The sequence below is a fragment of the Eucyclogobius newberryi genome, unplaced genomic scaffold, assembly GCF_026437365.1.
Source record: "Eucyclogobius newberryi isolate DKJ021-1_F unplaced genomic scaffold, fEucNew1.0.hap1 SCAF_5, whole genome shotgun sequence".
NCBI classification, from domain to species: domain Eukaryota; kingdom Metazoa; phylum Chordata; class Actinopteri; order Gobiiformes; family Gobiidae; genus Eucyclogobius; species Eucyclogobius newberryi.
The window spans coordinates 38,748,657-38,770,661 of record NW_027316167.1 but is presented as its reverse complement, the minus strand read 5'-3'; the positions used below and the strand labels follow the sequence as shown (position 1 = coordinate 38,770,661).

At 42.8% G+C, this 22,005-nt stretch overlaps 1 protein-coding gene across 1 annotated transcript; it reads right to left on the bottom strand.

Annotated features, from left to right (window-relative positions):
• Window positions 1–1,083: 1,083 nt before the first annotated feature.
• Window positions 1,084–16,609, bottom strand: LOC140381387 (kinesin-like protein KIF23). Its single transcript, XM_072465435.1, has 22 exons — window positions 16,547–16,609; window positions 16,010–16,138; window positions 15,836–15,941; window positions 15,522–15,658; window positions 15,339–15,442; window positions 14,918–15,088; window positions 12,588–12,700; window positions 11,126–11,247; window positions 10,942–11,044; window positions 8,813–8,892; window positions 8,598–8,717; window positions 8,165–8,324; window positions 7,348–7,512; window positions 6,306–6,472; window positions 6,059–6,232; window positions 5,535–5,729; window positions 4,734–5,045; window positions 3,292–3,522; window positions 2,520–2,608; window positions 2,389–2,446; window positions 1,562–1,596; window positions 1,084–1,148 (listed from the first exon to the last, which is right to left on the bottom strand). The coding sequence occupies exons 2-22, from the start codon at window positions 16,082–16,084 to the stop codon at window positions 1,133–1,135; spliced, it is 2,733 nt and encodes a 910-aa protein (XP_072321536.1). The 5' UTR covers window positions 16,085–16,138; window positions 16,547–16,609; the 3' UTR covers window positions 1,084–1,132.
• Between the last annotated feature and the right edge of the window lie 5,396 nt (window positions 16,610–22,005).

The following is a 22,005-nucleotide window of genomic DNA, read 5'->3' as shown; positions in this document are numbered from 1 at the left end:
CTATGAAAATATTGAGCTTGTATTGAGTTTGTGCAGAAACATGTCTGTGATATGAACATTTCACATCAGAAATGAGCAGTTTTTCACCTGCTGCACATTTGCGCAACAGTCTCCACAACTATTACTAGTAAGAAAGCTATTTATTTCTTATATTTTTTATTGTTTTATTTTGTACAGGATATTTGGCCCACAATTTGAGAAAAGAGTTTGGTTTGATGGAAACTGTGGCTCATAACTTAACCTCCTTAAACGCTCCACGTGTGTTTTTATTTAGTGGTGAGTCAGTTCAGGTGTAAAGAGAACTACAGAGAACTACAGAGAACTACAGAACTACAGAGAACTACAGAGAACTACACAGACGTGGAAATGTTAGTTAGTACATTTAAAAGGTTTTTTAAATCTTGAGTAGTTTATTTTGTTATGAAGTCAAATACAATATTTTTCAGTTCCAAATACCCATGACTAAATGTTTCTCTCTGTAGATCAACTCTGAAGTTCTTATGACATAAACTGAAGCTCAGTGTTGGTGAAATTACACTTGTTTTTCTGAATACATTTCAGTTCATGAGAACAAAAGTGTTTGTAATTTCTTTTAATTGATCCAGTAATTGCTTCAAAAACAGCGTAGGCTTTATAAAGTTATTTATTTTATATGTTTTACGTTATGTTCGGCCCGCGACCCAAAATGAGTTTGACACCCCTGGTTTAGAGCAGTTGTTTGCTTCTACCTGCTGTTCAAAATGTGAACTACAACTTAGTATCTGCTGCGCCACAAATATTCATTTAGAAAGAACAGGGTCGCCTCTCCACAGATCTGACTAACTCAAATGATGCGAGGAGGAAGAGAAGCTGAGCTAAGGATTTAAATTATGAGTAAAAAGACTCAAAAGACACACACGATTTGACTTTTAGTCTGAATAAAATTTAATCTCATCAAAATATTTACAGATATATCCAATATTTACATGAAGCCATTTTTTTTTCCCAGTCAAAGTTTTAACAAACCCAAAACATGAATCTACATTTCTAAAACATTCTTCAAAATCTAAAATGAAGTAAAAAACAGTAAACTTCATTAGTTTATGGCACACGTCCTTTGGAGCAGAGAAAAGGTCCAGCTGTGGTCAGCAGCTCAGGGCTTCCTTCGCCTTCAAAAAACAATTTTTATTTATTTATTCCCATTAAAAAACACTTTGCAAGCAGCAGCTGAACTTGAAGCAAGGTTGTGGGCGGAGTTTAGGGGTTTGTACCACATTTATTTTCATTATTTATTCTAAGTAACTCTCAAGGTGAAAATGAGATTACTATTCTGCATCTGATTAGAGCGTTTTCTGAAGTGTGCTGTATGTGCTTAGCACTGATATTAAGTGAGCAACACATGGACAACTGCAGAGTTAAAAACATTAAAAACAGAACAAATATACTGAATATAGTTTACAGCGTATGTAAACTGGACACACATTTTTTACACTTGAAACAAAGTTTTAGATTAAAGTATAATAATGTTTGTACTGTAATATAAGGGTGCTGCTGCTGAAGTGCATTTGAATATTGTACTTACTTCTGATATGCAGGGCCTGAACTGGTCACTGGGGGCTACATGGGAAAAGATCAAATAGTTATTACAGGTTTAAATCAGATTTGACCACAATTCAGTTTTATTTCTTTTTTGTAACAAGAACAAAACAAGGAAGCTGACACCAAGAGAGAATCTACAAACTCCACCAACACAAACCAGCTCATCAGTCCTAAATATGAAGTGTGTGGGTTACATTCCTCATCCATTTGCTGAATGTCTCTCCCATCCATTATTATTAGTAGTAGTAGTATTATCTTGTCTAACACTAGCTGTTTTTATTTTATTTTTATCTTTATTTATTTTTCCCTTCCATTCCTTATTAGGAAATGAGGTTTTGTCTATTGGAGTTTTTGTTTATAAGAGTTCTTCTATTAAGAGTGTTTTTTAAACTTCCTATAAGTTACCTGTCCTTTTCCTCTGTATCTACTGCGTTGCAACAATGAATTTCCCCATGTGTGGACAATAAAGGATTATCTTATTTCACACTACAGCTGTTCTGTCAAATAAAGTATTTAAAATGGGAAGAGTCTGGAATAGATAAGAGGTCTTGGTAGAACATTCATTTTTATAGTTTTGATCCTTTGACCTGAAGCACCGGCACAATGAGATTCCACTTTTATTTAAAGAGGAAAGAAAAAGCTTGAAATATATTTGTTATAAATTGTAAATATATAAATTGTAAATATATTTACTACACCCAAATATTTAAGAGTCTGTTTGCCATTCAAATGGACAGGTCTTTGTGAAGTTTAAGGGAGTTTGCCAGTCAGAGTTCTGTTTTTTGTACATTCAGATGCACTCACATTTACCTTATTTTCTCTGTCATCCAGTTCTACCGACTCTGCCGACCCCGATCGCCTCTTTCGACTGAAAAAGAAAAGCGAAATTAGATCCAACCCATGATATTTAGGCTGTGCAGTAATATTCGAGGCTACATTACGTGGGTGCTGTAGGATTCTCCTGTCTCAGCGTTTCGATGTCTGTAAACTGAACGGCTTGTCCTCCGCCCCTGGTTTTGAAAACATCGCCCTGAAAACACAGTGAGCACAATTACAACTTTACTGACAAATAAGCTTCTCGAGTGTCAGTGTGGCTGTCCAATTGATTTCATTTAGTTTTCTCCATTTCATTCAGTTAATTTGATTTTTAAATCCAGATCGAGCTTCAAACTGTTCATGAAATACTTTGAGCTTTTGGTCTTGATCGAAAGCCGTGATCGATCAATAAAAGTGACACTTTGTCGTATTATCCAGCCCTAAAATTAGATCATTATAAATTTATATATTTTTGCAACTTCTTAATTGCTATAACTCAGGTTTAGTCTCACTCTGGTGCAGATTGCAGCTGCAACTAACCATTAACTAGTCTTTTTCTACAAGTCAAATGATCTTTTCTATTGTACATTGAGTCTTTTTAGATACATTTGTAACCAAATAAAAGGTGGAAATATTGTGACTGAAGGCTTTAAGATGGAGAACATTTACAAATAAAAATAAATCTGAAAGATTTTTTTGATTGAATAAAGCCACAATATATGAGTTTATACAGTCAAAATGACCATTACGATTATGAAAATACGACTACGGCTTTAAAGTCGTATCAAGTTCTGAATTCTTGCTGCCCTAGATTTTCCGCCCAGGTGGCGTGCAGCCCGGGCGGCGTGCAGCCCGGGTCCTGTTCACAGTAGAATCCTCCGTTGAGAGGAGGAGTACCTTGATGAGCTTGGTCTCGATCTCTCCGTCCGAGGCCAGCTCTTGGTGCCGGAGCATGTACTTGTGGCACTTGGACAGGACCTTCTCGTTGGGGCTGGCCACCGTGATGGCGTTGGGAATGACGGGCTGCATGACAGTGTCCAGCTCCAGGTTTGTGTTGGGCTTGTGGTCCACCCACTTGTCTGCGCCGCACGAGTGAGAGCGCCGGTGTGTGGGGTGCACAGGGACGGGCTGATTCCAGTGCAGAGAAACACCACAAATGATTCACCAAGTGACAAGGGCCGTGTGAAAGGTCAGTTTGAAGTGCACTGCTGGAGAACCAACAGCTCCAGAGTCTGTGCATTTGACTTGTTTTTTAGATTATTTATTTCACAGAATCAAAATGTTACAAAACATTTTACTGGCATTTGTCTTGCTTTAGGGTTTATATTTCAATATCATCATTTATCGTGACGTTTTCAGTCGCGATATATCAGACTTGTGATTGGTGTAACTGCGGTTCTCCAGTAATACACTTCTGAGCTTATGAGAAAACAGAACATGCAAAGAAAAATCACCAGGATGTGCATGCAAAGAACGACAGGGGCTGGTTCAGTGGGATGTGTAACAGGAAACGGCAGTAAAATAATAAAGACACTGGCGTTAGCGATGACGCGTCGGCGACCGACCGTGTGAGCGCGGAAACAGACTCAATGCAACCAAAAAGGGCCCAAGTAATCTAATCGAATCTAATGAATCTAAAAGTGTGGGAAGTGACACTTTTTAAATACAATCAACCAAATAACTGGAATTATGGGGTTTGAATGCTTCTAGCTAGAGAAGAATTACAACATTTGTATTTAATAATGTTGCTGTCTTTAATATAAAAAGGCATATTAATATGAGAGTTCAGTTTTGATCGAAACTCTGAACTAATCGATGCCAAGCCCGTCAAGATAATTACTATAGTATTTATTGCATGTCCATTTACTTTGTACAAGTGGGAGATGTTGTTTTCAAGTAGTACAAGAAGATAAGCAATTTAGCATTGCATTTGTTATATGATACTGTGTATTTAGGGTTTACTAGTTGTAGTAGTTTGACCATTGCCGTAAAAGGGCTGATTATTTTAGTAGTCGACAGGTCAGCCATTATTCTTATTGTACAATACATAATCAACCAAATAAAAGCTTCAAAACAGAGATTTGGAAATAAAAATAACAATTACAATTATCATGATCAAAATACTACTGCAATAATTTGATATAGTCGACTAGTCTTGACTTGTTAATCGTTGCAGCTCTAGAACTGAATGAGCGTTTGTTTGTACGATCTAAAATTACATTATTTAGCAGTAAAATAACTGTAGTGACAGAAGGTGTGAAAGCGATGTATAAAACTACAAACTACAGCCTAAGAACCAGTCTAAAAAAAAGTGGATGCATCCACAGTAAGACACTGACCCTGACGCCTGCCTCGAGGCCCAGAGCGTAGAGAGGTGATGGGATCTCAGAGCCCGGAGCCCAGCGCTGACCTCTCCTGCGGCCCACTCTGCTGCAGGTGGGCGTGTCGCTCCTGTGCTGGGGAGGAGTGCCCTGTGCCTCTACCGGACGCCTCTGCTCCCACTGAGAGATGCAGGAGGCCACAGAGCGCTGGGACGAGGGGGGAGAGAAGGAGGGAGAGGAGGAGGGAGAGGAGGAGGAGGACGGGGGAGGAGAGATCTGCTCTGCTCTAGTGTGGGAGCGCTGTGGGGGAGAACAGAGTCTGTTTGTGCTCTTGAAAGGGAACGGTGCCCAAGCTTAGTGGCAAAGCAAATGAACACACACATGATAATAGACATGATAGAGCCAGCATTAGTGCCCATGCAGTTTAGCCCATTTGAAAGACAAGCAAAATTACAATGTTTAATAAGCGGGAATGACCAAACCCAAAGAAAATAAATGCAGTAACAAGTGTGCCGCGTCATCTTTATTTGAGGACAGAAGCAGCTCGGATCTACAGGGCAATCTCCTTGATCCTGAAGCCCTAGTTCTACAAAGTTACTGGTGACTGGATAATGTGCTGAACGACCAGGTCGTTATACACGGAGGTGCGCTATTTTTGGATGTAGCATCATGAATAACAGAGACAGGCTACAACATAGTGACATCCTTAACTCATGTGACTGAGCAGAGATGAAACAAACACAGTCGGTCTCAGTCGGTCTCCTCTGATCCCTCCAGGAGGGGGGGAGGAGTTTGAACTTGTCATAGAAGAATACTCACAGGCATTGGAGAGGGAGAGGCAGACCTCTTCTGTCCCGCAGTGTGGTCCTTGTCCCTAGATGGCCTCTGGGGGCGCTCTTGCACTCCACTGTTGCTGTTGCTCTCGGTTACGATGGCTTTGAGCTGCTTTAGCTTCTCATCTTTCACCCACAGCTTGTTCTGCAGCTCCATCTGCTTTGCATTCACTCGCCTCGTCTGGAGACAGAGCAGAGGATCATGGGTCTAAAACTCTGTCCAGATAACAACTGAGGGACTACACCGACCGCCTTGAAAAAGCAGTCGACTGGATGCAATAACAACAATATTGTAAGAAAAGAACTGACAACAAGGCAGATGCAGGCAGCTCTTATCAAGTAGAAAAGGCCAATCTGTTTAGACAATTTAGAGATGTTTCATGTTTTTAGTTATTAAAAGCACAAATTATTTTTGATTTATTGCCCAGCCCTAGTTAATATATAGTAGGGGATGTAACTGCTCAAATATGACCCTGCCTCGTGTGGAGAGTAAAAGGGGGCACTACTTACACACTCCTTCTCCCACTTGTGCTTGGTGTCGGCCACCACGCCCTGCATGCGCTGCTCCATGTGCCTGCGCTCAGCCAGCTCCTTCTGCAGCCTCTGCTCACGGGTCTCCAGCTCCTGCTTTAGCGAGCGCTTGTCCTGCTCGTACACGTCTGTCGTCCTCTGGAGGATTTCAAGCTAAACAACACAAGACATTTAGACCTTCTTCTCTACATGTGCAGAGTCTGCGCTGCACTAAAGCTAAAGTTACTTTATATTCCAGGGTCTTGGATTTCTTTTCCAAGTGCTCGATCTCAGTCCTTTGATTGAGGATGAGCTTTTCTTTTTCGCCCAGTCGGCTCTGCTGGTTGTAGATTAGAGATTCCTTGGCATTGACCTGAGAGCCAAGCTGGTCCAGCATGGACCTGATGGTGAACGCTGAGGAAAGAGGGAAAAATGAACCATGAAGCCTTTAGATGCAAAAAGTATTAAAAGATGGCAGAAGATCTATGTGGTGACATTTTTAACAGTCAAACCCTTCTTCCCACAACAGCACTGTCCTAGTCTATCTTCACCAGAGTAAATCATATTGCTGCAAACAAACAACTATTTTAGTAATCGACTAATCAAAGGCTTTTTATACACATTATCAACCCAATAAAAGTTGAAATATGGTGGCCAAAGGCCAGAGAATCTTTCCAAACAAATTACATGAATGAAAAAAAGATAAGATAAGCCTTTTTGGTCACACAATGGGTAAATTTCGGTGTTGCAACGCAACCAGAAATAGTTTATTTTTTACATTTAAAAATTCAATAAAACCAGCATCTTAGTTAATATTTTTTTTTGTGTTCGAATCTATAAGGTCCAGATAATGTTATAATCAAATGAAGACTTTTTAGTCAACAAATCACAATAAGATTAATTGTTGCTGCAGATGCAGAAGATGCATCTTGTTTAGTTTGAGTGCATTGAATACATTTTTACATTTCATGATCGTTGAAATCAAACTTGCTTTCATTTACAGCAACTAATAATTGGACTACTGCAAAAAGGTTTGTGGTGTTTGAAGCGTTTGTTGCCCCCTGCAGTCTTTGAGCAGAACACCAGCCCTGCCACATTTGTCGAGAATACACTCCTGAGAAACCCTGGCTATTTTAGTATATGATTATAGGGTCTTATTATGATTTTTTTTTTTTAAAAGCTTGACAGTGTATTTTCAGAAGGTAGCTGTAGGGGAAGCTCTTCTTAGTTCTGCTCCAACACCCTGAGCCTCAGACTCGTCACAGCAGAGTGAAAACAAACGGGAGTACCAGTCTTATTGAACTGCTCGGTCATCATCAGGCGAATGTGGCGTCTCTTCTCCAGGACCTGGATAAGGTGCGGCAGTGTCTGATCATCTGTGGGGTCCACCAGAGTGCAGGGGGGCAGTGGTGGCAGGCTCTCCAGCAGCTGGGTCAGCAGCACTGGGTCATCCACTGGGGGAGCAAACACACATGAATCATGTACAGCTGTGTTCAAGTCCAATCCACAGATCCACAAATAGTGTTCCATTTTTAGTCACGTTACTACTTGGCCTTCTGCCTCGAGTTCTCTTTAAGTTTAGTAAAGTAAAACAGGAATAATTTGGTAAGATGTATACAAAAGCTGACTAATCACACTTTTAATTATATCTATTTGTTTTATGTTTGTATGTCGTATGTTAATGTTAAGTATTTTTTCACATTGTTAACATAAAAAATATTTCAAAGCCCCGCTGGCAATAGACCATGTATTTAATCTCAATCCGTTTTAGCAGGGTTAATAAAAGGCCCATCCCTGTCGACTGCGGGTGTACCAGACTCCTAGAGTGACCGTCCCTTATCACAACTTGATGTGACGGAGCTCACACTGTTCAACTCCAGATCTCCGGAGCGTCTTTAGTTTGTTCCACGGAGCAGAGATGTCCCTCGCACTCATCACTTGGTAAATCGCCTTGTCCACATGAGGGCCTTTTATGTGTAAATGTTACTGATCAGAGCGGCTTCTGTATCGTCCTCCTCCTTTCGGGTGAGCCCCCTGCAGTCTAATGCTCCTTGTTCTCTAGTACCTACTTGACGACCCCCCCTTACCCGGGCGGCTCCCCCTTACCGATATTAGAGGCCCCTCCTCGCTCCTCCAGCCTCCTCGTCAGCTCCTCCTTGAAGGCCTGGTTCCGGTGCCTGCGCCCGGCTGCCAGACCGCAGATTGGCCGGTCAATGGGCCGAGCCACTTCCACCTCCTGGGTCATCTCTGCGAAGCGCATCACCTGCTGCACCACAAAGTTCAACAGCTCTTAACATTTTTATTGAGAAAATGTCTGACACTTTTGAATCTCAAGTGTGTGGAATGTTTTGAATAAGCACCACAGGAATGTGGGCGGGGATAGGGGGTAGGAAGCCTCAAATACAAGACAACAAAATATTACCATCATAATGTGGTTAAAAAGGTCATTAAAGTAAATTTTAAATAATATTTCCCCTAGAAATATTGAATTCATCCCAGTGGGAGTCAGCTTTGTGTCGGGGCACTGGTGCTGCCTTACCATGGTCTCCTCATAGTCGTCCGCTTTCGGGTTGACGCAGACGATCATTCGGACTTTGCCTTCACCGTCAAAGTAGTTTTTGAAAAGGTGGGTTACTTTGGAGTCTCTGTAGGGCACCATCTGAAAAAACAAAAACAAATGAGCATCACATGCGTAGTATTGATTTAACGTGACAAAAGGGTAAATGAGCAGGGAAGAAACGCTCCTGTACAAACCTTATTAGTGCCACACATCTGGTTCTCTCGCAGCACCGCCATACACGTGCGCAGAGTCATCAGTGACTGGTTGATGTTTCCTGGACAGAAGACATTTTTAATATGGTTTGTGCCCAACAAAAGGTTTCAGTGCCCCACACTATGCACCAGTGAATCTAAAGTTGGAACGTTGCGTTTGCGTCCACACTGGGTGGGTCAGGGCATATTCTGATCCGGCGGCGGTTCGAATCCCGCTCTTGACATAAACATCCTTGGCACTCAGATCCACTGACTCACAGATTGGTGATGCAATTCCAGCTCCCACAGATGGATACTGTGTCCTTGGGCAAGACACTTAAACCTTTTCTAGTGTTAGTAATGTGTGAATGAGTGGGTGGTTCCCTGATGTAAAGAGCTTTGAGTGACTTGATGATAGAAAAGTGCTATAGAAACATCTACAGCCCTAGATGGACAGGATTAGTTGGAGTTAAGTGGCATGGTTACGAGTTTTGTCTGTGGTAATTGTCCATGGCTGTGAAAATGTCTATAAAAATGTCCCCAGAATTATACCAAGTGTAATTTAGTAAACTCAGATGTCCTCAGGTCATTCTAGTCCCATGTGAACGCTCATGTCTGATTTGGGCATTTTCATTTCAACATTGAAGCCAAAATCGAAATGTCTCGACATTCATTTTAGGTCCAGGTTTCAACTTGCCACAGACCACACTCCAATCCAAATATTGTTTCACTAAAGAAAAGACATGACCTGGAAGTACACTCGTTGTCATGGCAACGCAAAACCAAGCAGCATGGAAAGTTTGGTGCAATGTTTGGATGTGCCAGCATGAATGGATTCAAAGAGAAAGACTTTGTTTCATAAGAAATATGATCATGTGCCACTTGGTGACTTAGTGGCTAGCACATATGCCAGGCTCCATGTGCAGCCAGCCACAGGGTCGTGAGTTTGAATCAGACTAACTATTTCCTACATGTCCTTCCCTCACTTATCCCCATTTCACACTACATCCTGTCCAGTAAGGGATCTTCTCAAAATAGGTTGAAGCTTAAAAGACGATTTTTTTTTGTCTCTCTCTGGACCCCCCCCATACCCCCTCAAAAGACTAAAAAAAAATATTTCTGGCTTCACATAAAATTTTACGCGTTGATAAAACGATAGTAGCTTGATAGACCCTGCTCACCTCTAGTGAACATCCCTGAACATCCTTTGGTATGTTTATATGTAGAAGTTGTGAACTCTCCAAATAATGTCACATGTTCCACATGGTCCACGGGCCCTAGGGGCCCAAAGACACATCCCATTCACCCAAACTGTGAGATGACCACATTGAGATAGTCTCAAGAGGATGAGAGAGTGAGAAACTAATGTTTCTTGTCAAAACCTGTAATTGTCAATTGCCTGAGTTTAGACCTTAGACATGTCAGAATGACAGAAGCAGAAGACGTGAGAATCTCACGTCTTCTGTGATTGGCCGAAACCTTTGTCTTGTTTCCTTCTTCTGGTCAGTGCGTAGCACGTTACTAGAGCCAAATCTCTTGATCATTTGCTGCAAAAAAGCTTTTCCAACTTTTCTGCACCAGCCGCATTGGCGCTCCCCGCGCTGGCCACGGTGCGCCGTGCTCCGCGCACGCACCCGCCGTGCTCAGCGCACGCACCCGCCGTGCTCGCCGTACGCACCCACCGTGCTCGCCGTACGCACCCACCGTGCTCCGCGCACGCACCCGCCGCCTAATGTTGTCCTAGTGTTCGTTGCTGATAGAGTTTCAAAACAATTACTGCCACAACGATGTATTGACGCTTCAAAACAACAAAAAGACGAAATGTGTTACGTCTTTACAGCTTCAACCCATTTTGAGATGATCCCTAAGGCCACGGGCAGAAAAAGATTTATGGTAATTAGGTTCACAACAAAGTCAAAGAGACATTTATTGCCTCAAAATACAGACACCTAAAGGTTATTTATCAGTCCGACGTTTCCGGAATACGTCTGTAAAAGCAGAATACTTACATTGATTATCTAGTGTGAAGACTGACAAAAACACAATAAAGCAGCGATGTTTGACAAGATTTCAAAGACAGTGTAGAAACAAAGCAGTTCTAGAGTCCAAAGTTGAGTTGCAGTGAGTCTTACCAGCTTCCCTGAGGCGGCTGCCCTCAGCTCGGGTCCTGCTGGTGCGCTCGCTCCCTGCCAGGTCCACCAGACACAGCTGGCTCACATTCACCTGGTTTCTGTCCTGTGAACAAGGCATTAGCGTGAGCGTCACACACACACAGCCCTGAGAAGGCTCAAAACAAAGCAGAGGAACAGTATGTACCTGCAGAATGTGGTCTCCGTCTGCATCCAGGGGAGCCTGGGCCAGCTTCAGGGTGAACACGCTGTGGGAGCGGCTCGACTCGCGGTTCAGCTGAGTGTTGGCAATTCTCCTTTTCTTTTGACCTAAAATGATCAAAAATGAATTAAAAAAGGAAATTTGTTTTAAGAAGTATCAGCATTTCGAATAAATCTGGTAAAACGACTTACAGCTACAATGAAATAGACAATAACAATATCACCACCAGAGAAAGGCACAAAAATAAAGTGCTGCACAATTTCAAATAAAAAACAAAAACACACGCACTAAAAAAATAAATCAAACTAGGATTTTTAAATCAGGATTCTGTTGACAGTGCACATTTTAAATGAGAGCGAGAGAACACAGAAATATAAACTGTTAAACACAAAGAAGTATCCTGGTATAAATATATATACATTTGTTAACAAAAGCTGAGCTTCAGTACTTCCTGTTCTTTTCATCTCCAAGTCCTGCAGTGAACAGTGAGTGGTGGGTGTAAAAAACAGGTGAATACTTTAAAGAACACCGTGTCTCAAAGCTAAAGCATAAACATTTAAAGAAAACATCCCAACTGTCATTCTATGAACAGAGCCAGTTATGGACCCCAGGAAGAGAGGTCTTTGCTCTTGAAAAGACTCTTCACGTTGGTCATTGGTCACTTGTGTTTCAGCACCTGGCAGAAATACCAGGAGCCACAGGGGGGCAGTATTGTAAACTATCACTTGGCCTCCAGTGTGCACGCTGGTGTATGAAAGAGTTTGTGAGAGTGAATGACGCACAACGGATTGAAATGAGCCCATAGCTACAATCTGGCATTTTCTCATGTATGTTCATTAACATGCTCTGTCCCGACCAAATAATCACACAATTAGTTTGTCTCCCACAAATGAGAAGCTAATAAAACCAAAATAATTTACAAATGGAGTCTTAGTACAACTTTTCCCACACAGAATCTGCCTGTTCTGAGAGGATGAAATGAAAGTTCCAATTCCATAAAGACATTTCTTTCCTTAGGAGGAAGAAGACCTGTTACATTTGTTTATTTTTGTCCATATGTGTAAGTTTAGGGGTTTTATTACAGTCAATGTGCATTTCTTTTGTCATCACTCCCAGAAATATAATGTGTGTTTTTGAGGGAAATTTTACACCTTTTTGAATACGATTGTTTTACAGGGAAGAAATATTTTTTAGAGATAAGACAAGATAAAATTATGTTTGCAACATTTTAACAATGGGGAAAGGCAAGTTATTAGAGCACAGCTAAGTGTTTATAAGTATTAAGTGTTTGTCCTCTAAAATTTCTTTTGAAGATTTTGAATATGTTGTTTGTGCCGTTTTGTTCTCTCCAGATCTTATTTACCCTTTTTTTTGGTCATGTATTACTATTAAAAATAATATTAAAAATAATGTCGTATTAACAAGGATTGTTCAGATGGCGCTTTACCTTTCCAGAAGACTTCAAAGGCCTCCTCTGTGGACTTGACCTCCACCTCCGTGCACCCGGCCACGTACATGTTATGGTTCTGGTCCTCACGCAGGAGCTTCGACTGTGGAGGTCTGAAATGAGTCCAACACCTCACTTTAATTAAACTGAACACACAAGGAAACACGCACACACAGGGGGGGGGGCATGAACTGAATCAACACATGCACAGGGCCTGGGTTTAGCTTCAGCCATTCACAGACAGACCACACATGAGGGACCACCGACAGACCACACATGAGGGACCACAGACAGACCACACATGAGGGACCACAGACAGACCACACATGAGGGACCACAGACAGACCACACATGAGGGACCACAGAAAGACCACACATGAGGGACCACAGACAGACCACACATGAGGGACCACAGAAAGACCACACATGAGGGACCACAGAAAGACCACACATGAGGGACCACAGACAGACCACACATGAGGGACCACAGACAGACCACACATGAGGGACCACAGACAGACCACACATGAGGGACCACAGACAGACCACACATGAGGGACCACAGACAGACCACACATGAGGGACCACAGACAGACCACACATGAGGGACCACAGACAGACCACACATGAGGGACCACCGACAGACCACACATGAGGGACCACCGACAGACCACACATGAGGGACCACAGACAGACCACACATGAGGGACCACAGACAGACCACACATGAGGGACCACAGACAGACCACACATGAGGGACCACAGACAGACCACACATGAGGGACCACAGACAGACCACACATGAGGGACCACAGACAGACCACACATGAGGGACCACAGAAAGACCACACATGAGGGACCACAGACAGACCACACATGAGGGACCACAGAAAGACCACACATGAGGGACCACAGACAGACCACACATGAGGGACCACAGACAGACCACACATGAGGGACCACAGACAGACCACACATGAGGGACCACAGACAGACCACACATGAGGGACCACAGACAGACCACACATGAGGGACCACCGACAGACCACACATGAGGGACCACCGACAGACCACACATGAGGGACCACCGACAGACCACACATGAGGGACCACAGACAGACCACACATGAGGGACCACAGACAGACCACACATGAGGGACCACAGACAGACCACACATGAGGGACCACAGACAGACCACACATGAGGGACCACCGACAGACCACACATGAGGGACCACAGACAGACCACACATGAGGGACCACAGACAGACCACACATGAGGGACCACAGACAGACCACACATGAGGGACCACAGACAGACCACACATGAGGGACCACAGACAGACCACACATGAGGGACCACAGAAAGACCACACATGAGGGACCACAGACAGACCACACATGAGGGACCACAGACAGACCACACATGAGGGACCACCGACAGACCACACATGAGGGACCACAGACAGACCACACATGAGGGACCACCGACAGACCACACATGAGGGACCACCGACAGACCACACATGAGGGACCACAGACAGACACCAAAGCATCCAAGCTACGCCAATAACTGAGCAGCGACGTGCAGGTTTAGATTAGATACGATTTTGGTGCTCGTTTAAAGAAAAGAACCTCGTTTACGCAAAACCATTTGACCTTCTGAATTTTTGAGTAATTGTATTGGGTTTAAAACAAAAAGTGAAATATCGCAGAATATCATGAGTAATATATCTCATGTATCGCAAAATCGTGATATTATCGTATCGTGAGCCGTGTATCGCATCGACTCGTGAGGGACCCTGTGAGTCTGTGAGAATAATACACTTCCATAAATAGTCTATCTAGAAGACTTAAGTCGCCATATTTCACCCTTAATTTGGCTGTAGCAAATTTAGTCATTTTAAATACATTTACAAATGATCGCTGCCTATTTGAATACTAACATAAACATGGTGACAGCCAAATGGGAAAGACGTTCAAACTTGAAAAGGTCCATAAAAGTGAGTCCTTTTGAAAGGACAAATTGACGGTCCTTCTAAACCAGAGTCCTTTAAACAAGACAAAACTGCAGCAGGAATGCGTCGTGCAGCTTTAATTGTAACAACACAGACGCATTCTGTCCAGGCATTTTAAAAAGGTCCTATGCTCGCAGCAAGTGTAAAAACAAGATTGATTCTATTTTCTGAAATGTACGAACACATGATGTGCTGCCTCCTGCTGGTGGCAGACCTCCCTCAAGTTTAAAGAAGGGGTTGATATGAGAAAAGACATGTGCTTTGGCCATCACTACTGTGGGAGTGCCAGTTGTACATGGAAAGTTGCCTTACTTTGGTCTGATTGGGTCTAAAGCAGCGTCCTCGAGCAGGTCATAGATGTAGTTGTTGTAGATTTCAATGTATGACACAAAGACACTGTAACAGCAGTCTTCATCCACTCCGTCTGATTTACAAGCCTCGTCTGCAGTGATCATGTCCGCAAACTCTGGGTCTGCCCGCTGCCTGAAACACAAGCACAGAACATGTTCACGTCACAGAGTTTCAGCCACAACATTTACAATTAAGTCCTGAAACTACACAAATATTATCGCAAATCTGCACTACAAGCAAATTCAAGTGATTACACTTTAGTTTTAAATTTTTAGTGCACTCTCAAATATCAACAACATGCTTAAAATAACGAACAGCAAAACAAGAATAAAAACGTGTTTGCTTAAATTGTATTGCACCCGTTGGTCTAACCCTCGTGTACCTCGTGGGCGCAACAAGCGGTTGACTTTCTCGCTTTTGTCTTTCCAGGAGCGCATCCACGGTGTCCTGGATCTCCATCCCATTTTTATCATCTGGTTTGAACACCTAACAAGTAATGGCTGAAATGGTTAGTCTGCATATTAGTGAAATAGTCCTGAAAATAGACTTGTAAATAAAAGCGTACAAATCGTTTGGCCTGAAAGGCGCTGATGCTGTTAAAAAGCATGTCCAAGGAGCGAGGGAGCAGTCCACCCTCTCCAGGAGAGCCAGTCATGGTGAAGGTCTTCCCACTTCCAGTTACACCGTACGTGAAGAGCAGACCTTCAACATGTACAAACAACACATTACATTCAAGATGGAACCATTTTCAATCAAAACCAATGAGTTACTGTCATTTGAAAACTATATTTCAACTGATAATAAAAACACAAAACATTATATATAGAATGGGGGAAAAACAACTGGTAATTTGAGATTTACATATTGAAAACAACTCACCATTTTTGTTATGAATAAGGTCCTCGACCAGAGGCTTGGCCACGTCCTCAAAAAGTTCCACTTGACCAGTGTTGACACCAAAGACCTTTTTAAAAGAGCACTGCATCTAAAAACAGAGCGACAAAGTGTTAGCTGCGACTCGACTCACCCGCTCCACGTTCAGGACTTCTTTACCTCTTTGTATTCTCCGTTGCGGTTGGCCTTCAGTCCGTCCGGAGCGTGCAGCTGAATTGTGTTGTTACTGATCATTTCCACACAGCATTCCGTATCCTCCACTCCCAGAGGACGGATCCGGCAATAAACCTTTAGATGGACAACAATTTCTAAATGTTTGGGCCAATAACAACATTGTCTGATCAGATGTAATAATGTAAATAATGTAATGTAAGGTGACATAACATTTCTTTAACCTAAACCCTTTAACTTTCTTCCATAAAAACGTAAGTTTAGATGACACAGGAAATATTCTCCATCAGGATGAAATCCAGTGACATCACTTTAGCTTCTTTTGGGTCCGTTGACCAAAACTCTCATATTGGCAGAACTCTCTCAATCTGAATCGAAAGAATAATCAATGAGCAAAATGACCGTTAGCTGCAGCTCTAAGTCTATCATAAGAAATCTGCTTCATTACTAGACGTGTAAAGTTAGTCTGTAGAATGGATTTGTGTGCGTGTTGTGCGTGTGTGCGTGCGTTGTGTGTGTACTCACTCCCACAGGATCCTTTTCCACATTAGGACTCCTCTTTGGCCCGGGCCTCCGCGGCGTCCTTCCTTTGCTAAAGAGACAACAGGTGACACATGCTCACAAAAGGTTTTGTTCATAAACATAGTCAATACATCCATCTTATATAAATACATAAATATATAAAAAATAATTGGGCATTTCTTTTGAAATAACTCCTGTAAATAGCGCTGCTCAGTAAAGCTTTACACGGCTCCTGCTCAAGAATGACACGCACATTTGTGAAGAGTAAGTCCTAGAAATATTGTGCCATGCATTTTGTTTCTATATTACTGCTTTGTTGAAAATTATTATTCTAGTTAAGCTACAACAATATTAAATGAATGTTTCAAATATTTAAAGAACACAATTCACTATCTGTAAACCGGTGATCTAGAAAAAGATTATTGCATGAAATAATTATTGTCGGAGCACAACAGAAAACTGACATTTTGCTGTCTGGAGTTTGAGCTAGCATTTCTTTTCTGTTTAGTTTATGGCTCAAGCACTTTATTTTCTACCCTTTATATGTATTTGCACTTGAACATTTTTCAGTTTATTTGCTTTTTTGTGTGTTACATACAATAATACAATACGTTTTGTGAATGTTGTTTTGAAGATGTCAAATATTTTAATATAGAGGATAATATTGTTTAAAATTGCTGCAAAAACGGCCATGGAGGAAAATAAGTGGATGAAGAGATTTCTGGTGGATCGTTTTAAGTTCGTCTGAAACCGGATTGAGCCGGTTTGAGCACGTGACCTTAACAACACTAGCTCTGTAAAATGTATTATAATCTACATGCAGATACATTTCCATGTGTGGTGAAAGATCAATGACACAATCTGACACATTTTAACATGAAATACATTTGGGGGAAAGCGCAAATTACGTTCTTAAAGTGTTGTACAGACACGAATGTGACAAATGTGTTTATAGGTAGCATGTTAGCATGTTAGCACATTAGCATGTCAGCCATCTCAGCAAAGAAGCCTCAAAAGTAATGCCAGCCCAACGGAATCTAGATATTATGTCCTATTGTGCTCTTTTGAACATGTAATGCTCTCGCTACTACTAGAGATGATAAAAGATATGGTTCTCACCGTGGTTTCTGCATACTTGTTGTTGGAGAGGTAACTCCGGGACTGTGACAGTCAGGTACTGGTTCAAGTGCAGCTGTCACTGCTGGAGTGCAGGGCCAGAGCACTATTAAGGACAAGATGGAGACTCCGATAGGTGGAAACAACGAGGAGACACGACGAGGCGTTCAGGAGCTTTATTGAACCTCACAGGTAAACACAGACTGCTATGAGATTCGTGTAGCAGACTTGCGCTTCTTTTTATATACCTCTATCTTCAGGCGACGTCACAAAGCACGTGTCATAAAGGAGCCGTTGTACTGACAGCTCATCCAATCAGAGCGAAGGGAACAGAGCGCTCAGCAGAAGTCCCGCCTTCAGGCCATAAGGGCTCCGCCCATGAGCTCAACACACGAACAACTCGGCATGGCGTGCGGCCATCTTGGATTTGAACGTAAACAAGCAATAGCACTGAGCAAACACAGGAGGGCGCTGTAGGCTAAAACTTTAGAATGGGCAGAACACTATTATATGACTTTGGAAAGACTGTTTACAATTTTATAATACGTCACATTGAACCCAACTTTAAATTCAAATTTGAACATATCATTTTTGGTTTCCATGACACAAAAGTGGACCATAGTAAAAAAAAATGGCAATTAAGTTAATTCTTATATTTAGCAAATTCTATATTCATAAAAGTAGTATCCCCTTTTTTCCCTGTTATCAAACAAATTGAGTCATATTTGCTCACCATTTCAAAAGTTTAAACAAAGAAGCCATTTCCACCTATGAAAACTGTATGTCTTTGAATGTTTTTGATTTATAATTGTAATATGCCCCCCCCCCGGCATTCCTTTAACTGTTTGTGCTATGTCATGAATGTAAAATGTAATTTGTATAAAAACACTATTATATGATATGATATGATATATTATATTATAAGATAAGATAATCCTTTATTGTCCACACATGGGGAAATTTCATTGTTGCAACGCAGGTAGATACAGAGGTAGATACAGAAGAAAAGAACAGATCACTTATAGGAAGTTTGAAAAACACTCTCAGTAGAAGATCTCTTGTAAACAAAAACTCCCATAGACAAAACCTCCCATTTCCCAACAAGGGATGAGGGGAAAAATAATAAAGACAGCAGCAGGAAGGAAAGATCTGCAAAACCTTTCCTTCACACAGCGAGGGTGGATCAGTCACTGAAGCTGCTCTCCAGAGTGGACAGAGTGTCCTGCAGGGGGTGAGACTCATGGTCCAGCATAGATGTGAATCTAGCCAGGACCCTCCTGTCCCCCACCTTCTGCACCGAGTCCAGAGCGCAGCCCAGGACGGAGCTGGACTTCTTGATGACTTTGCCAGCCTCTTCCTCTCCCTCTATGTGATACTGCTGCTCCAGCAGGCCACACCGTACAGGAGGGCTGATGCCACCACAGAGTCGTAGAAGGTCTTCAGGAGTGGCCCTGTCACTCCAAAAGACCTGAGTCTCCTCAGGAGGTAGAGCCGACTCTGGCTCTTCCTGTACAGTGCGTCTGTGTTATGAGTCCAGTCCAGTTTGTGGTTCAGATGAACACCCAGGTACTTGTATGAGTCCACTCTCTCAATGTCCCGTCCCTGGATGTTCACTGGTGAGGGGGCAGTGGGGTGGCGTCTGCAGAAGTCCATCTCCTTGGTCTTGTGGATATTGATCAATTTATTGTCATGTCTGTGTCCTATTTATCATGAGTCACAATGATCTTACTGCATATGTTCACGTTGCTGCGATGTGAATCTTTAGACTTGTGTTGTAGAACTTACAACAAAGTTACATTTGAGTGTTGGCACAGACGATGGAGTGTGAGAGCTGTACATGCTGTGTCTCCACGCTGAGACTACGTCACAGGTTGGGCGGGGGAGGCGGATCGCTCTTTGCAAGGGTGGGGGCGAATCTCAAACTAAGCCGTCTGCATTTCCGGGTTGGTGAGGGGGTCCAAGGTCTGGGTGATATTTCTTAAAGGCGGTATGGACGATTTTTCGGCGATTTGAGAACGCAGGCGGAAGTGCGGAAGTCCCCGTGTGGACTGATACAACACACACGTGCGTTTGTTTATTAGCGCAACGGAGCGCATCGCATCGCTCGTCTCCCGTAGATTTCTGTCCACTTCTGCGTCAGCTCGAACTGTCTTTCTCCGTCTTCATTTTGTCCCGTACACTGAGGGAACTATATTATGATAGATCCATGCGCTTAGACCCGCGGAAACGTGGGGACGAGCCTGACGCGGCTGCAGGTGAGCGACAGGTGCGCTTTATGATTGATACGTGGCAGGACAAATGATTTATCCACGCCACGAGGAAATATGATAAAAAATTTGCTGAAAAAAATCGTCCATACCACCTTTAACTATTATGTTAAGGGTGTTGCACAACCCTTATTATTATAAATTATGCACCTAGGATATACTACGAAAAAAGCATGATATGGCACCTTTGATAACTACCATTAGGTCATACTTTTTACTTCACATTTTGAATCAACAATATGTCTGCAAGTTTGAGCTTTCAAAGCTTTTGAATGAGAAAGCAATGCATTTGTTTTTCACGGTTGTATTTCAAGTTCACATTAAGTATATACAAATATTTCAGAACTCATCTATTATGGTTTCTGGACAAATTCAGTTATTTATCTAAAGAAACAATTATTTACAGAGAAAACATTTTTTAAAGGAAATTATGCTTTTTCAGGTTCTTAGTATTGAATTATAACAAAGGTAGATGATCAATCAATGGGGAAACTCTCCAAAGGCTGAGAGTTCAAATGCTTATTTTCCTCACTGCTCGATAGACTTTGGACTAAATGGAGAACAAAATTAGATTTATGATGTTTATAATGTGCCACTATAATTTTTTTTATTATAATGTTATTTCATTTTTTGGTTCTCTTATTGGGTTTCTTGTTTTGTGTTTGTATACATTTTAATAATAATAATAACTAATAATAATAACAATATATTTGTAAATAAACAAACCACAATAATGATCTAAAACAGCTTCAGTCATAGAAACAGGTTCATTAACTTCCTGTCCAACTGACTGCAGAACTGATAACTCGTCATGGTGATATTTCACTGTAACAAGCAGCAGATTGTTATTTACATGTTTTTATATTTGAAAAGTGGCATTTGACATTTTAGAACTCTACATGTGCCACTCGGAATCTGAATTTTCAAATAATCCCAACTGAGTACGTGGATGTGGGCGGGGATAGTGTGTATATGATTTCATTGTCATTATCTCTCAGTGTTGGTGAGGACAGAGCTGAGGTCTGTCTCAGTGGACTCGTCCTCCTGCTCCTGTGTGCAAGCTCCAGGGCTCCTGTGTGCACGCTCCTGGGCTCCTGTGTGCAAGCTCCAGGGCTCCTGTGTGCAAGCTCCAGGGCTCCTGTGTGCAAGCTCCAGGGCTCCTGTGTGCAAGCTCCAGGGCTCCTGTGTGCAAGCTCCTGGGCTCCTGTGTGCAAGCTCCAGGGCTCCTGTGTGCAAGCTCCAGGGCTCCTGTGAGCAAGCTCCAGGGCTCCTGTGTGCAAGCTCCAGGGCTCCTGTGTGCAAGCTCCAGGGCTCCTGTGTGCAAGCTCCAGGGCTCCTGCGTGCAAGCTCCACTCCAGGGCTCCTGCGTGCAAGCTCCAGGGCTCCTGTGAGCAAGCTCCAGGGCTCCTGTGTGCAAGCTCCTGGGCTCCTGTGTGCAAGCTCCAGGGCTCCTGTGAGCAAGCTCCAGGGCTCCTGTGTGCAAGCTCCAGGGCCCTTGTGTGCAAGCTCCAGGGCTCCTGTGTGCAAGCTCCAGGGCTCCTGCGTGCAAGCTCCACTCCAGGGCTCCTGCGTGCAAGCTCCAGGGCTCCTGTGAGCAAGCTCCAGGGCTCCTGTGTGCAAGCTCCTGGGCTCCTGTGTGCAAGCTCCAGGGCTCCTGTGAGCAAGCTCCAGGGCTCCTGTGTGCAAGCTCCAGGGCCCTTGTGTGCAAGCTCCAGGGCTCCTGTGTGCATGCTCCAGGGCCCTTGTGTGCAAGCTCCAGGGCTCCTGTGTGCAAGCTCCAGGGCTCCTGTGTGCAAGCTCCAGGGCCCTTGTGTGCACGCTCCAGGGCTCCTGTGTGCATGCTCCAGGGCCCTTGTGTGCAAGCTCCAGGGCTCCTGTGTGCAAGCTCCAGGGCTCCTGTGTGCAAGCTCCAGGGCTCATAAAGAATTATCATGATCATTTTAAGGGTAGACTTCATAGGCAACTCATTTTTTATTTGTTCATGTGGAAACAACAACAATGACCAATCTGCACCTATAGATGATTTAATATTTCATTGAATCCACTTCATCCATAGATTTACATGATACATTGTGACTT

What these genes read in the sequence shown, in the direction of transcription:
- LOC140381387 (XM_072465435.1), bottom strand. Translation starts at nt 16,084, where the DNA reads ATGATCAGTAACAACACAATTCAGCTGCACGCTCCGGACGGACTGAAG. An exon ending in GCAACGGAGAATACAAAGAG is followed by an intron (nt 15,942 to 16,009) that starts GTAAAGAAGTCC and finishes CTCTGTTTTTAG; the next exon opens with ATGCAGTGCTCTTTTAAAAA. An exon ending in CCTTTCAGGCCAAACGATTT is followed by an intron (nt 15,443 to 15,521) that starts GTACGCTTTTAT and finishes ATTACTTGTTAG; the next exon opens with GTGTTCAAACCAGATGATAA.